This window comes from Procambarus clarkii, chromosome 38, assembly GCF_040958095.1.
Source record: "Procambarus clarkii isolate CNS0578487 chromosome 38, FALCON_Pclarkii_2.0, whole genome shotgun sequence".
NCBI classification, from domain to species: Eukaryota; Metazoa; Arthropoda; class Malacostraca; order Decapoda; family Cambaridae; genus Procambarus; species Procambarus clarkii.
In genome coordinates, this window is record NC_091187.1 from 33,683,278 (window position 1) to 33,698,849 (window position 15,572).

The 15,572-nt window shown below is 41.3% G+C and overlaps 1 protein-coding gene across 1 annotated transcript in view; it reads left to right on the forward strand.

Moving 5' to 3' along the window:
• Positions 1-5,465, forward strand: part of LOC138372327 (uncharacterized) — a 46,746-nt gene extending 41,281 nt beyond the window's left edge. The window contains exon 5 of the mRNA XM_069337609.1: positions 5,372-5,465. Coding sequence (XP_069193710.1) covers positions 5,372-5,465 — 94 coding nt within the window. The remainder of the gene's footprint in view (positions 1-5,371) is intronic.
• The last annotated feature ends 10,107 nt before the right edge of the window (positions 5,466-15,572 follow it).

The window sequence follows — 15,572 nt, forward strand, 5'->3', positions numbered from 1 at the left end:
TCAGACTAGAAATAAAAATGAATTTTGGAGAATTGATTTTTGAATTACCACCAACAGTGAAAAGAAATGTACGAGAGATTGAGAAAATTCGTGTTAGAATTATTAATCTTACTTTTTCGGTCATATTTAATAATATATATCTACAGGAAAGACTGCTACCAAAATATACTAATATATATATATATATATATATATATATATATATATATATATATATATATATATATATATATATATATATAATTTATATATATATATATGTCGTACCTAGTAGCCAGAACGCACTTCTCAGCCTACTATGCAAGGCTCGATTTGCCTAATAAGCCAAGTTTTCATGAATTAATTGTTTTTCGACTACCTAACCTACCTAACCTAACCTAACCTAACTTTTTCAGCTACCTATCCTAACCTATCCTATAAAGATAGGTTAGGTGAGGTTAGGTAGGGTTGGTTAGGTTCGGTCATATATCTACGTTAATTTTACCTCCAATAACAAAAAATTGACCTCATACATAATGAAATGGGTAGTTTTATCATTTCATAAGAAAAGAATTTGAGAAAATATAATAATTCAGGAAAACTTGGCTTATTAGGCAAATCGGGCCTTGCATAGTAGGCTGAGAAGTGCGTTCTGGCTACTAGGTACGACATATATATATATATAAATTATATATATATATATATATATATATATATATATATATATATATATATATATATATATATATATATATATATATATATATATATATATGTATATATATATATATATATAATACACATGAGAGAATGTGCAGTGCCTTAATATCTAACATATTCAGAGATTTGAGTAGGGGTACCGTGTGCTGCCTGTGGCCAGAGTTGAATATTGTCCTAATAGCAGCTTTGTGTTGAGTAATTAGAGGACGTAAATGATTTTGGGTAGTAGAGCCCCAAGCACAAACACCATAGTTGAGATATGGATAGATGAGGGAGTAATAGAGAGTCACCAGGGCAGGACGAGGTACATAATATCTGATTTTAGGAAGAATGCCAACAGTTTTTGAAACTTTTTTAGATATATTTAGAATGTGTCCCTGGAAATTCAGCTTGTGGTAAATGAGAACGTCAAGGAATTTGCCATCTATTTTCTTACAAATTTGGGTATTATTTATCCTGAGATTTATTTGATTTGAGGATTTATTGCCAAACAAAATATAGAAAGTTTTGTCAATGTTGAGGGTGAGTTTGTTGGCAGTTAGCAAAAGATGGACTTTATTTAGCTCAATATTCACTGTGACATTTAGAGCAAGGGGATCAGGACTGGAGTAAATAAAGGTTGTGTCGTCAGCAAATAGAATTGGTTGAGGTGTTGGGAGCCATTTGGAAGGTCATTAATGTAGATGAGAAAGAAGAGAGGGCCAAGTATGGTGACAAAGTGACCATAGTGACTCACCTTAGTGACAATGGTCTGTCTCCAGATGCTAAGAAAGTTGCAGATATCAAGAATTCTGCACCTCCTTCAACATCCACTGAAGTACATAGTTTTCTGGGAATGGCAAACTACTGTTCTCGCTTCATTCCAGACTTTGCTACCATTACGAAGCCTCTACGTGAGCTCCTGAAGAAAAATGCATCGTGGTACTTGAGTGATATCGAGCAAAATGCAATTGACGCTGTGAAAGATGCACTAGTAGAGAATGATGCGACTGCTGCGTACATTGATCCATCAATGGACACTGAGTTAACGGTGGATGCTAGTCCTGTTGGTTTAGGTGCTGTTTTAGCCCAACACAAACCTGGTCAACTAGATTCCAGAGTAGTAATTGCCTACGCCAGCCGTTCTCTCACAGATGTTGAGCAACGATACAGTTAGACAGAGAAGGAAGCTCTTGCTCTTGTATGGGGCTGTGAACACTTCAATGTGTATCTGCTTGGTGCGCCGTTCACCACGATAGTCACTGACCACAAACCGTTGGAGACCATCTTCAATAATCTAAAGTCCAAACCACCAGCTCGCATTGAGAGATGGGCTCTTCGTCTGCAACCATACAACTTTACGGTTAAATACAAGCCGGGTGCAGGCAATCCCGCTGATTACATCAGTCGACATCCTGCCAACAGTTTCACCATCACCAAGCATCAGCAAGTTGCCGAGGAATATGTACACTCTGTAACCTGTGATGCAGTCCCTAAGGCTCTTACTCTTGATGAAATCCGTACTGCAACCCTAGAGGTTATCTTGAGGTTATGTTGAGATGATTTCGGGGCTTTAGTGTCCCCGCGGCCCGGTCCTCGACCAGGCCTCCACCCCCAGGAAGCAGCCTGTGACAGCTGACTAACACCCAGGTACCTATTTTACTGCTAGGTAACAGGGACATAGGGTGAAAGAAACGCTGCCCATTGATTCTCGCCGGCGCCCGGAATCGAACCCGGGACCACAGGATCACAAGTCCAGTGTGCTGTCCGTTCGGCTGACCGGCTCTCCAACTCTGCAAGCAACATTGGATGCATTGACTAAGAAAAAGTTTCCACGCATCCCACCCTCAGGAGTTGACCAAGATGCATTCAAAGCACTTGAACGCATCCAGACAGAATTAAGTGTTACGCGACACCGTGCTGCGAGGTACTCGTATCGTCATTCCAGCTGTTCTCCAGCAACGTGCTCTGAAGCTTGCACATCAAGAACACCAAGGTCTTGTTAGGACCAAACAGCTGCTACGAGAAAAAGTGTGGTTTCCTGGCATTGATCGTCAAGCAAAAGACATGGATGATGCCTATGTCCCTTGCCAAGCTGCAGTGGATACTTCAAGACCAACACCTCTACAACCTTCACCACTACCTGCTGCACCATGGACGGAAGTATCGATGGACTTCTGCGGACCGCTACCAACTGGAGAGTACTTGATGGTAGTCATTGATGATCACTCACGTTATCCAGAAGTAGAAATATTCATTTCCACATCTGCAAAGGCCGTCATCCCAAAACTCGACAAGATCTTTTCAAACTTTGGCATTCCTGAAGTTGTCAAGGCGTACAATGGACCGCCATTCAATGGACAAGACTTCGTCAACTTTGCTGAGCATATTGGATTCAAACACCGCCGTGTGATGCCACTACATCCTCAAGCAAATGGAGAAGTTGAGAGATTTATGCAACCTCTCATGAAAGCGGTACGCTGTGCTCATGCCGAAGGACGATCCTGGAAACAAGCTATGTATGCTTTTCTCAGGAACTACCGTGCAACACCACATGGAACACTGGGCAAGTCGCCTGGCGAACTTTTATTTGGACGTCCTATGAGGATCTCACTACCTGTCATGCCAGCCGAGGTAACGGATAAACGTCTCGCTGAGAAGGATGCACTAGCCAAGGGCAAAATGAAAATTGCTCATGATCAACGTGCAAAGGAACAATTCATAAAGGTTGGTGATACTGTTCTCGTTAAAAGAAAAAAAGAGGGAAAGCTAGATATGCCGTATGATACAAAACCATATCAAGTGATTAGTGTAAAAGGAACTATGGTAACAGCGAGTAATAGAGATCATAGTATAACACGTAATATGGCCTATTTCAAAGTGATTCCAACTAGTGTAGAAAATGATGAAGTGCAAAGTCGTGCAAAAGAAAAAGAAAAAAATAGTTATAACCCGACCAACAATTTATCAAGGGATGTTATTGCATTTAAGGACTCTCGTCCTAAACGTCATGTTAAACGCCCTACACGATTTGATGATTAATTGTGTTCCGATGTAATGCAAAGTATTTACTTATTATCAGAACTAAATTTAATATTGTTTGAATAATGCAGATCTCTCATTCAATATTTTGTAACTTTGTATTACAGTTTCTTTCATGTTTGTTTAACATTGCATATGTATTTTTAACATTGAAATCCTTTGTGGTAAAGATTAAGTTGTTTAAATTCTTTGTGTGCTTAATTAATGTTAAATGTATACAATATCTCTTGATATGTTAATAACTTACTTTGTGTCAATAACTTTGCTTTGTGCTACAAGCATGGTAGACATCCTGTATTCAGTCTTTTTAAAGAAAAGGAGGGGTGTCATGTTCACAGAAAATGGTACCATCCGTTTTCTATGTGCGGCGGAACAGACACCAGGGAAGGTAAACAAGAGCGTACAGGACGCCCGCCAAGCTTGGTAGCTTCTAGTCATGTATCAGTTTAAGTAGTAAAGTCAGTAACTAAGCAATGACTTTATATCAACCCTACAATCAAGACTTCCTCAGTAACACACAAACACCACAGTACCTGTGTAAAAATGTCGTCAACATACCTGCAGTATATGGCCGGTTTCAAGTTCATGTCGACTAAGAATTTTTGCTCGATGGTACCCATGTAGAAGTTCGCAAACAGGACACCTAGGGGAGAACCCATGGCGACCCCATCTACTTGCTTATACATGTGCCCATCCGGGCTTAAGAAGGGTGCCTCTTTAGTACAAGTTTGGAGTAGTTTCCTTAGAATGTTTTCTGGTATGTCAAGAGGAGTACAGGCCGGATCGCGATAAACTCTGTTCGCTATCATTCCGATTGTTTCATCCACAGGTACGTTGGTAATCAGTGATTCTACGTCCAACGAGGCTCTTATCCCTGTGGCCCGTGTTCCCCGCAGTAAGTCAACAAATTCCTTTGGAGACTTCAGGCTGAAGGCGCAAGGGACATAAGGAGTCAGCAAGCCGTTGAGTCATTTCGCCAGTCTGTACGTGGGTGTGGGTATCTGGCTGATGATTGGCCGAAGTGGGTTTCCAGGCTTATGTGTCTTGACATTTCCATTCGCGTATCCAGGTTTATATTCCCCAATAATCTTTGGCAGGTGGAGTTCGGATTTCTTGGCTTTCACAGTCTCGATCAATTTGTTGACCTTTGCTTTGAATTCGGCTGTAGTGTCCTTCGTTACCCTTTGGAATTTAGTTTGGTCAGAGAGTATGAGGTTCATTTTCGCCAGATATTCGTCTTTTTTAAGAATGACGTATATTGCCGACTTGTCACCTCTCCTGACAACTATTTCCTTGTTCTCACGAAGGCTCTTAGCTGCCGCTTTGAGCTCGGGGGACAGTATGGTGCTTCTGTAGTTGCCTCGATTCTTTCCTCCTTCCACAATAAGTTCTGCTTGTAAGGTCTCTTTTGTGATGACCTTCTTTTGTGTCTCGAGGTCGAATATGTCGTCCAACAGAATCTCCAACTCCACTTTCCGGGCCATCTCACTTAGCCTGGACATAACGTGACAGTTTATACCCAGATTTAGGAGAGTGACTTGGTCCTCAGTGAGGTTGATTCCTGCAAGGTTCAGGAAGCCGTCTCTTGGTCGTGGAATTGCCATAGGTCCTCCATATAACGTTGTTAGTTTCTTGATTATCCTTGTTTCAGTACTGAGGTGATGTCGGTCTCTGAGGATGTTGAAGTGTTGCTCTATGCAAGTACGGAGACTTTCGTCGATGTTGCTGTTTCTCCATTCGTTTGAAGCATGAAGTAGTTGCGTTTTGTTGTCTTCTTTTCCAAAGCTCACAAAACGGAGGAAAGGGTCCTGAAAGATATTGTTAATAGAAACGTTATCCCTACAGACAAAAATCAGAAGATACAACTGACGATTTACTATAAAACCAAAAAAACGGCCAGCCTACTCATGAGAAACTCTCTAGACACAAAACAGAACGCTTTAAAAGAGACCAACGTCGTCTATGCCTTCAAATGCCCTCTTGGAGACTAAGCCTCAAAAAACTCAGTATATAGGCAAGACAACAGCATCTATTTCCAGGCAATTAATGATGCATAAGCAACAAGGGCTCCATTAAGGAACATATAATCTCTTCCCACAACCAAACCATCACCAGAGAAATCTTAGGAAACTACACAGAAATCATCGATAGATACAGCGATAGCAGGCGGCTTGACATCTGCGATGCACTACACATCAAGAAGTCAACACCAGCAATCAACAGCCAATTAATGCACAACTATATTCTACCCACTTCAAGACTCCGCTCCAATATAAAAGCATCAAGAAATATGGGCCAATAGGCCCTCTGCAATTATTTCCATTCAATACCCATTGTTTCGTGTTCTGTCTTATGTTGATGAATTTAATACCCTATTAATACCACCTCACCCCATCCACCTCACTCAAATGTAGATATAAACAAATCGGAGATGTGTAAGTTTTATTCAGTTGTGTATGTGTAAACTAAAGTCTTTGAAAATGTAATAAGTTTTACGAAACACGCTCAAGTGTCGCGTCAGACTAGAAATAAAAATGAATTTTGGAGAATTGATTTTTGAATTACCACCAACAGTGAAAAGAAATGTACGAAAGATCGAGAAAATTCGTGTTAGAATTATTAATCTTACTTTTTCGGTCATATTTAATAATATATATATATATATATATATATATATATATATATATATATATATATATATATATATATATATACGGGAAAGTGTTGGAGTGTAGATGTTCGGCAGTCCTCCAATGGCAGGTGTAAATGCCTAGTCACATTTACAAAAAAAATGATAGACTGCTTGCCTGTTTGTCTGTCTGTCTGTGGTAAAGTAAGGGAAGACACGCAAAACACAAAGTATGAACAATGAAACTTTAATTAATAAACAAATTATAAACAAAAACAATCCCTTGGCAATGTACAGTGCAAAAGAACAAGTCAAAAACAATATAACATAAATGAATAATAGGGATGAAGTTACTCTACAATAATAATAAAATTAAAGTTGAAAAATAATTAGGTGCTGAGAATATGGCGCTAGCTGAGAGACACCCAGCTGATACACATATATCAGTTAGTTGTTCACGGCTTGAGAGCACAAAGATATTCTGACTTCAATGGCTGGATCAAGCCCAGACATCGACTCAGGTAGAGGGCGCTGAGGTGCAATGTGCAGGTGTGCAGTCGGCGAGTCACCAATCAGGAGCAGGCAGGCTGGGAAGGGTAGTTGGCTGGTTGATGATGAGCCAGCTTGGAGAGAGTGGAGTAGGGGGGTCTTGGGTACGTTTTGCCTCCTGGTCAAAACGTTTTGTGCTACTGGGAGACGTATCTAGAAGGTAGCATCTTATTCTTGAATAAAATACATAACTTCATGTAGAGAAGAGCAGGCTCAATCTCTCTTGAAAGAGATTATCGTCATAACTCTCCCCCGAAGCCTGCAGCTATGGGTGAAGTTACGTCTTCAGGTGGTAGAGTAGTAGGTGGAGTTGTCTCTACTTCATAAACTCTGGAGAGGGCGTCTGCTATGATGTTGTCAGAACCCTTGATGTAGAAGATCTCCAGGTTGAAATTCTGCAGATATAAAGCCCATCATAGAAGCCGTTGACTGTTGAATTGGGCTTGCTGCAGGAAGCGTAGGGGATTGTGGTCCGAGTAGATGGTGGTAGACCGAGCACCTTGCAGGTATGATTGAAAGTGCTGCAAGTTCAGGACGATGGAGAGTAGCTCCTTTTCGATCGTGCTGTAATTCATCTGGTGGGTTTTTAACTTGTAGCTGTAGTAGCTAACAGGTAAAACATCTTCGCCTCGTTGTTGCATCAGGACACCCCCGATGCCGGTACCACTGGCGTCGACATGGAGGATGAAAGGCTTCGTGATATCTGGCGAGGCGAGAATAGGATTAGAACAGAGCAGGAATTTAAGTTGTTCAAAAGCAATGGTCTGCTGAATGGTCCAATTATACCGTTGCTTAGGGCTGGTTAAAGTGATCAAAGGTGTCGCCACCGTACTAAAATTCTTCACAAACCTACGGTAGTAGGAGGCAAGACCAAGGAAGTGCAGGAGCTGCTTCCTGGTGGTAGGCTGTGGGTAATGCTGGATGGCTTGGGTATGTATGTTTAACGGAGCTAGGCTGCCACTCCCTATCTCATGACCAAGATAACGCACTTTACCTTTGGCAAAGGTGGACTTGCCCAAATTGATGGTGAGGCCGGCTGTCAGGAGCTTGGCAAACAATCGTTGCAGCTGGAGCAGATGTTCGCTCCAGGTGTTGGTTGCCACAACGATGTCATCCAAGTAGGCGTAGGTGTTATCTAAGCCCTGGATGACACGGTTGACAGCTCGCTGGAAGGTGGCCGGGGCCTTACATAGTCCAAATGGAAGGCGTTCGTATCTGTAAAGGCCAAAGGGAGTGGTAAAGGCAGATATTTCCTTAGCTCGCTCTGTCAAACTTACTTGGTAGTATCCCTTGAGTAAGTCTAACTTGGATAGATACCGAGCATTACCAATGGCGTCAAGGATGTCATCTATTCTAGGTAATGGATAAGCATCCTTGATAGTCACAAGATTCAATTTCCGGTAATCAGTACACAACCTCACTTTACCTTGCGGTTTCGGCACCAAGATGCAGGGTGAGGCCCAAGGGGACTCACAAGGGGTGGCCAGCCCATGATCCAGGAGGTACTGTACCTCAGCACGCATGACTTCCTTTTTGCTCCGGCTGATTCTGTAGAAAGGTTGACGAATCGGCCGGGTGTCAGAAAGTAGCTGGATGTCGTGCTGAACCACATTACACTCCTGTGGATCATCGCTGAACAACTTCTGATGTTCCTTGAAGATTCTGATGAGAAGAGAACTATTACTGTCCTGCAAATAGGTATGAAGATCATTAAGAATTTCCGAGTTGGAAGGCACTGACCCAGTGTTAGTGCTTTCGGGAGGAGAAGCAGGGAAGGTCTCACTGTGAAGGTATGGACCTTTAAAGGTGGATAATGATACCAACAAAGTAGGGGGAGTGCCTTGATATTGTTTCAGGAGGTTGACGTGGCACAACTGGGTCTTCCGCCGCCTATCTGGAGTCTCAAGAACGTAGTTGTGATTGTTCCTGCACTCCTTGATGCGGTAAGGTTCTGAAAACTTGTTTTGCAATGGAGAACCTGGGATAGGAAAATATGCCAACACGAAGTCTCCTGGTTTAAATTTCCTAAGTTTGCTGCGTTGGTCAAAATTAGTCTTCATCCTCTCCTGAGCTTTCAATAGATTGTCATTAGAAAATTTACGTACTCTCTCTAGAATGTGTTTTAAGTTTTGAAGAAACTGGGGCACATTTTGAGGGTCACTGAAGGTGGCATTACATAGAGAGTCTTTGAAAGCTTTGAGAGGAGTACGGCACTTACGTCCGTAGAGCATCTCATAAGGAGATACTCCTAGAGGCTCATTGGGGAGATTTCTGAAAATGCACATAATGAGGTCAAGTTGTTTATCCCAGTCCTTCAAGGTTTCATTGCAAAATTTCTTTAGGTGTGCTTTAATAGTCTGATGACTACGTTCAAGAGAACCCTGTGAAGCAGGATGATAGGGGCTGGACAATACCTGTGTGATGTTGAACTCTTCCAGTGTCTTCTTGAAGAGATCACTGGTGAAGTTGGTGCCACAGTCACTTTGAACATCTCTTGGAAATCCATACTGGGTGAAGATCTTCATTAGCTGTTTCACCACAGTAGCAGCCGTAATGTTCTTTACTGGAACTGCTATGGGGAATCTGGTGGTAGGACACAAGATAGTTAGTATATAGGCGTTGCCAGAACTGGTCCGGGGTAAAGGACCAACACCGTCTATGATGAGTCTGTGGAAAGGTTCTGCAGGCACCTGAATAGGAGTCAATGATGCCTGGGGAATAGAGATGTTAGGTTTACCTGCCACCTGACATGTATGACACTGTTGCACATACTTTTTGACGTCCTTAACCATACCTGGCCAGTAGTAGTCTTGTCTGATTCCGTGGTAGGTTTTGTTAAAACCATAGTGAGAAAGAGCTCCTTGGGCCAGGTGTAGAATATCGGGCCGTAGGCTGGTGGGAATCACTAGGTGTTCGACATTTGCCCAATCGTCGTCCTCCTTCAGCTTATTGGGTCTGTACCTGCGGTAGAGCAACTGATTCTCTAGGAAGAACCCAGGGATACTGTCAGGTTGAGTCTCAGCCTGGAAGAATAATGGTGTTAATGATTGATCTTCCCTCTGTAACTTACGGAACTCCAAGCTGGTAAGATTTGGTGGTAGATTCTGAGGGTCTTGAGGGACAGCGGTAGCAGTAGAGTCAGCTGGTTGCGGGCGTGCAGCTTGTGCACAAATGGTCACCAAAACCGGAGGAGAAACTTCATCACTTTCTTGGACCTCTGCTGAAACATACTCAAAGATGGGATTGTCCACTAAAGAGTTACACACCGGGGTTTGTCCATGATGATCAGGTTGGACGGTTGCAAATCTTCTGCCAAGTCGTTGCCCAGGAGAAGTTGCACTCCAGACATGGGAAAAGGCTTCTCCCTGATGGCGACTTGGACTTCACCGGTCACAAAAGGACAATCCAGGTGGACTCTGGCGAGTGGATACGGAGTGGTAGCAGTGAGGTCAGTGATAAGGACGGTTTCCCCGGTGTAGGTGTTAGGCACAGATGATTTCAATATTATGGACTGAAGAGCCGCTGTGTCCCTCAAGATCTTCAATTTGAAACGTCACTCCGAATCTGTACCGTTGGTAGAGACAGTTCCAGGATACAGGTGTTTGCTGAAGAGAGAAAGATCATTAACAGGAACACCAACATTCATCACAGGCTTACCGGAGTTAGGAGGAGTCGGTTTGGGTTTAGTAGTTTCATTGCCTTTGTATTGGGCTTTCCCACATCTATCTATGGTATGTCCATAGAGTTTGCAACACTTACTATACAATTGAGAGCTTGCTTGATCGGTACTTACTTTATCATAACTATACCAAGACTTCTTACTGGAAGGTGGTTCTGGTGTAAGCCGGTGGATGAGGCTGTAGGTGTCAGCTGATTTCGCACATTTGATGTAGTCGGTTTCTTCTTTATCTGCTAAATATAAACGGACGGAAGGGGGAACACGTCTCAAGAATTCCTCAACTAGCATGAGGTTGACGAGCTCTGTAAATGTAGTGACATGTGCTGCTTCCAGCCATTTCATGAAATATCTTTTCTTGGTATTGGCAAATTCCAGAAAGGTGGTGGTACTTGCCTTTAGATGGTCACGAAATTTTCGTCTGAAGCTTTCGGTGGAGAGAAGGTAGGCGTCCAGAACTGCTTGCTTCAGGGTCTGGTAGTCATTCTCAGACGCTAAGGTATTGAGAGTAACTGCAGCTCTACCTGTAAGATGCACTCTGAGAAGGGTAGACCATTGATCTGCAGGCCAGCTAAGTTTATTAGCTAGGGTCTCAAAAGTGGGGAAAAAGACATCAATCTCTGTCTGAACGAATGGTGGCATTAACTTACTTGCATGGGAGACATTGAAACTTACGGGAAGACTAGCGGTAGCTTGTTGGCGCCGAGTGTGGTGTGTAGTTTCCAACGTGAGTTCTCGTTGACGACATTCTATAGCCATATCCGCTTGCTGTTTGTCATGCTCGCGTTGTATCTCCAGGTGGCGTTGTTTTGCTTCAAGCTGTATTCGCTCACGCTCTCTGAATAGGGCCATCTCACGTTCTTGCTCTTCTTTCCTTTTTGCAGCATTTCTTTCCCCTCATCTGGAGGGCTTCTTTCGCCAGTTCAGCCTCTCTTTCTCTCATGTGGATAGCTTCTTGCTGTTGCTCCCGCTCGAGTTTTGCAAGATCGAGCTTGAGTTTTATAGTTGCCAGATCATGTTTATCTGCAATAGAATAAGTTTCGTGAGTTTCAGAGTCAATCTTCCCTTCATCTAAGAGGTGATCCATTATTAAGTTATGCAATTCATTTTTGTTGGCTCCATGAGGGAATATCTAGTTGATACTCATGTGCAAAAGTTTGTAATTCGGTTCTCTTGGCACGATTTAAGGTTCCTTTTTCACCTGCTGGATCGTTACGAAAAGCTGGGAGACGAAACATGGTGAAAAATAGCAAATAAATGTACACGAATACTTGTGATATGGTAAGTGTCAGTAACAGGATAACGTGGCAACTGGTAACTATCCTGTGGAATTTAATATTTAACAATTAATGTTAATTTTAGAATGGTAAATGATTAGTCAATCAAAATCGCAGGAAATCTTGTACCCGGTACTCAATGTAAGAGAATAAGGGCAAGAAAATCCTACTAAATAGATGAAACTGAGTTTCTAAAACAAATGAAACATATAATTGCTCCAAAAGTGAATAAGGTAGTCCAAGAATGTAGGCATACCTTGCCGAGTCGCTATAGGACAGAAGCAAGGGTTTTCCCACTAAATGAAATATGATACTTACAGAATTAGCGAACTTTGTGCTCTGAAAAAAGGAAGCCAATTCGCTATCTAAGTAAATATCATCATCTCTGACCGAAGTGTAGGGGTGCGAATGTCAACTGGTGACGAGAACTGCTGCTGAGGTCCCAACTCAGCAACGTAGTCCGTGCTAGAGGAACTATGGCCCTCTTTATCCTCCTTCGGTCAGATTGCAGAAGACAGGGTGCTTTGACCCGAAGACAAATCAAAGTACCAGGGTACCCAAAATGATGATCTGTCTGAGATTGAGAAATATCCTAGGGAAAAAAATGGAGAACACGAGTAATAACACGGAGGGAGGGATGACCAATTAAGAGAATGACCGAGGCCTTCAGTCACCACGTAATCCAAAGTTATCCAACACTCACTATATGTTACTCTCGGAATGCACAATACACACAGCACTATATAAATATTAAAAGTAATGAAAATATTGAAAAGCAACTGTATCAAAGCCAAGTACACTTACCACAAATTGACGTTCTGGTACTAGTACCTGAGTGAAGCTCCGTGGACAGGCCCCCATTAAATGTGACGGGAAAGTGTTGGAGTGTAGATGTTCGGCAGTCCTCCAATGGCAGGTGTCAATGCCTAGTCACACTTACAAAAAAAAAGATAGACTGCTTGCCTGTTTGTCTGTCTGTCTGTCTGTGGTAAAGTAAGGGAAGACACGCAAAACACAAAGTATGAACAATGAAACTTTAATTAATAAACAAATTATAAACAGAGACAATCCCTTGGCAATGTACAGTGCAAAAGAACCAGACAAAAACAATATAACATAAATGAATAACAGGGATGAAGTTACTCTACAATAATAATAAAATTAAAGGTGAAAAATAATTAGGTGCTGAGAATATGGCGCTAGCTGTGAGACACCCAGCTGATACACATATATCAGTTAGTTGTTCACGGCTTGAGAGCACAAAGATATTCTGACTTCAATGGCTGGACCAAGCCCAGACATCGACTCAGGCTGAGGTGCAATGTGCAGGTGTGCAGTCGGCGAGTCACCAATCAGGAGCAGGCAGGCTGGGAAGGGTAGTTGGCTGGTTGATGACGAGCCGACGTGGAGGGAGTGGAGTAGGGGGGTCTTGGGTACGTTTTGCCGCCTGGTCAAAACGTTTTATGCTATTGGGAGACGTATCTTGAAGGTAGCATCTTATTCTTGAATAAAATACATAACTTCATGTAGAGAGGAGCAGGCTCAATCTCTCTTGAAAGAGATTATCTTCACAATATATATATATATATATATATATATATATATATATATATATATATATATATATATATATATATATATATATATATATATATATGTCGTACCTAGTAGCCAGAACTCACTTCTCAGCCTACTATGCAAGGCCCGATTTGCCTAATAAGCCAAGTTTTCCTGAATTAATATATTTTCTCTAATTTTTTTCTTATGAAATGATAAATCTACCCATTTCATTATGTATGAGGTCAATTTTTTATTATTGGAGTTAAAATTAACGTAGATATATGACCGAACCTAACCAACCCTACCTAACCTAGCCTAACCTATCTTCATAGGTTAGGTTAGGTTAGGTAGCCGAAAAAGTTAGGTTAGGTTAGGTTAGGTAGGTTAGGTAGCCGAAAAACAATTAATTCATGAAAACTTGGCTTATTAGGCAAATTGGGCCTTGCATAGTAGGCTGAGAAGTGCGTTCTGGCTACTAGGTACGACATATATATAGTAGCCAGAACACACTTCTCGGCCTATTATGCAAGGCCCGATTTGCCTAATAAGCAAAGTTTTCCAGATTTTAAATATTTTTCAATTTTTTTTCTTATGAAATGATAAAGCTATTCATTTCATTATGTATGAGCTAATTTTTGTTAAATTTGGGTAAAACTAACGTAGATATATGACCGAACCTAACCAACCCTACCTAACCTAAAATAACCTATCTTAACCTAACCTAAACTAACAACACTAAATCAATTATTTATGTTCTTAATATAATATAATAATAATATATAAAATAAACCAATAGGAAACAATTTATTGAAAATAAAGAAAATCACTCGGCCTATTAGGCAAATCGGGCCTTAAATAGTAGGCCGAGAAGGGTACAACATATATATATATATATATATATATATATATATATATATATATATATATATATATATATATATATATATATATATATATATATATATATATATATATATATATATATATATATTATTAAATATGACCGAAAAAGTAAGATTAATAATTCTAACACGAATTTCCTCGATCTTTCTTATGTTTCTTTTCACTGTTGATGGTAACTGAAAAATCAATTCTCCAAAATTCATTTTTATTTCTAGTCTGACGCGACAATTGAGCGCGTTTCGTAAAACTGATTACATTTTCAAAGACATTAGTTTACACACACACACAACTATAACTGAATAGAGCTTAAACATCTTCGATTTTTTATACCTGCATTTGGGTGAGGTGATATGTTACAACAGTTTTGGATGAGGTGAAAACAAACTTTCAAAACAAGCCAGAACACGAAACAATGGGTATTAAAGGTAAGAATGGAAGTAATTGCAGAGGGCCTATTGGCCCATATTTCTTGATGCTTCTATATTGGAGCGGAGTCTTGAAGTGGGTAAAACATAGTTTTGCATTAATTGGCTGTTGATTACTGGTGTTGACTTCTTGATGTGTAGTGCCTCGCAGATGTCAAGCCGCCTGCTATCGCTGTATCTATAGATTATTTCTGTGTTGTTTGCTAGGATTTCTCTGGCGATGGTTTGGTTGTGGGAAGAGATTATATGTTCCTTAATGGAGCCCTGTTGTTTATGCATCGTTAAACGCCTGGAAAGAGATGTTATTGTCTTACCTATATACCGAGTTTTTTGAGGCTTACAGTCCCCAAGAGGGCATTTGAAGGCATAGACGACGTTGGTCTCTTTTAAAGCGTTCTGCTTTGTGTCTGGAGAGTTTCTCATGAGTAGGCTGGCCGTTTTCTTGGTTGTATAGTAGGTACTTGATGTCAGACTTCTGCAGGAGCTGAAGGAGGCATTTGAGCAGAATTCTGTGTTGCGTTTCACTTACGAGATAGAGAAGGATGGGAAGCTGCCCTTTCATGGAAAGGAGCGGAGGTTTCCACACTGCAGTCTACACTAAGGAAACAAACATAGGAATGTGCCTAAATGCCAACAGCGACTGCCCTGACAGGTACAAGAGGAGTGTTGTTAACGCTTATGTCGACTGTGCTCTCAGCCACGGCTCAGAATGGAAGCAAGTCGACGAAGAACTCTGTAGGGTAAGGCAGGTCCTAGTCAACAACGGCTTCTCCAATGGTTTCGTTGAAGACCTCATAAGAAGGAAAGTGAAACGCCATGCAACCTCTGAAGAG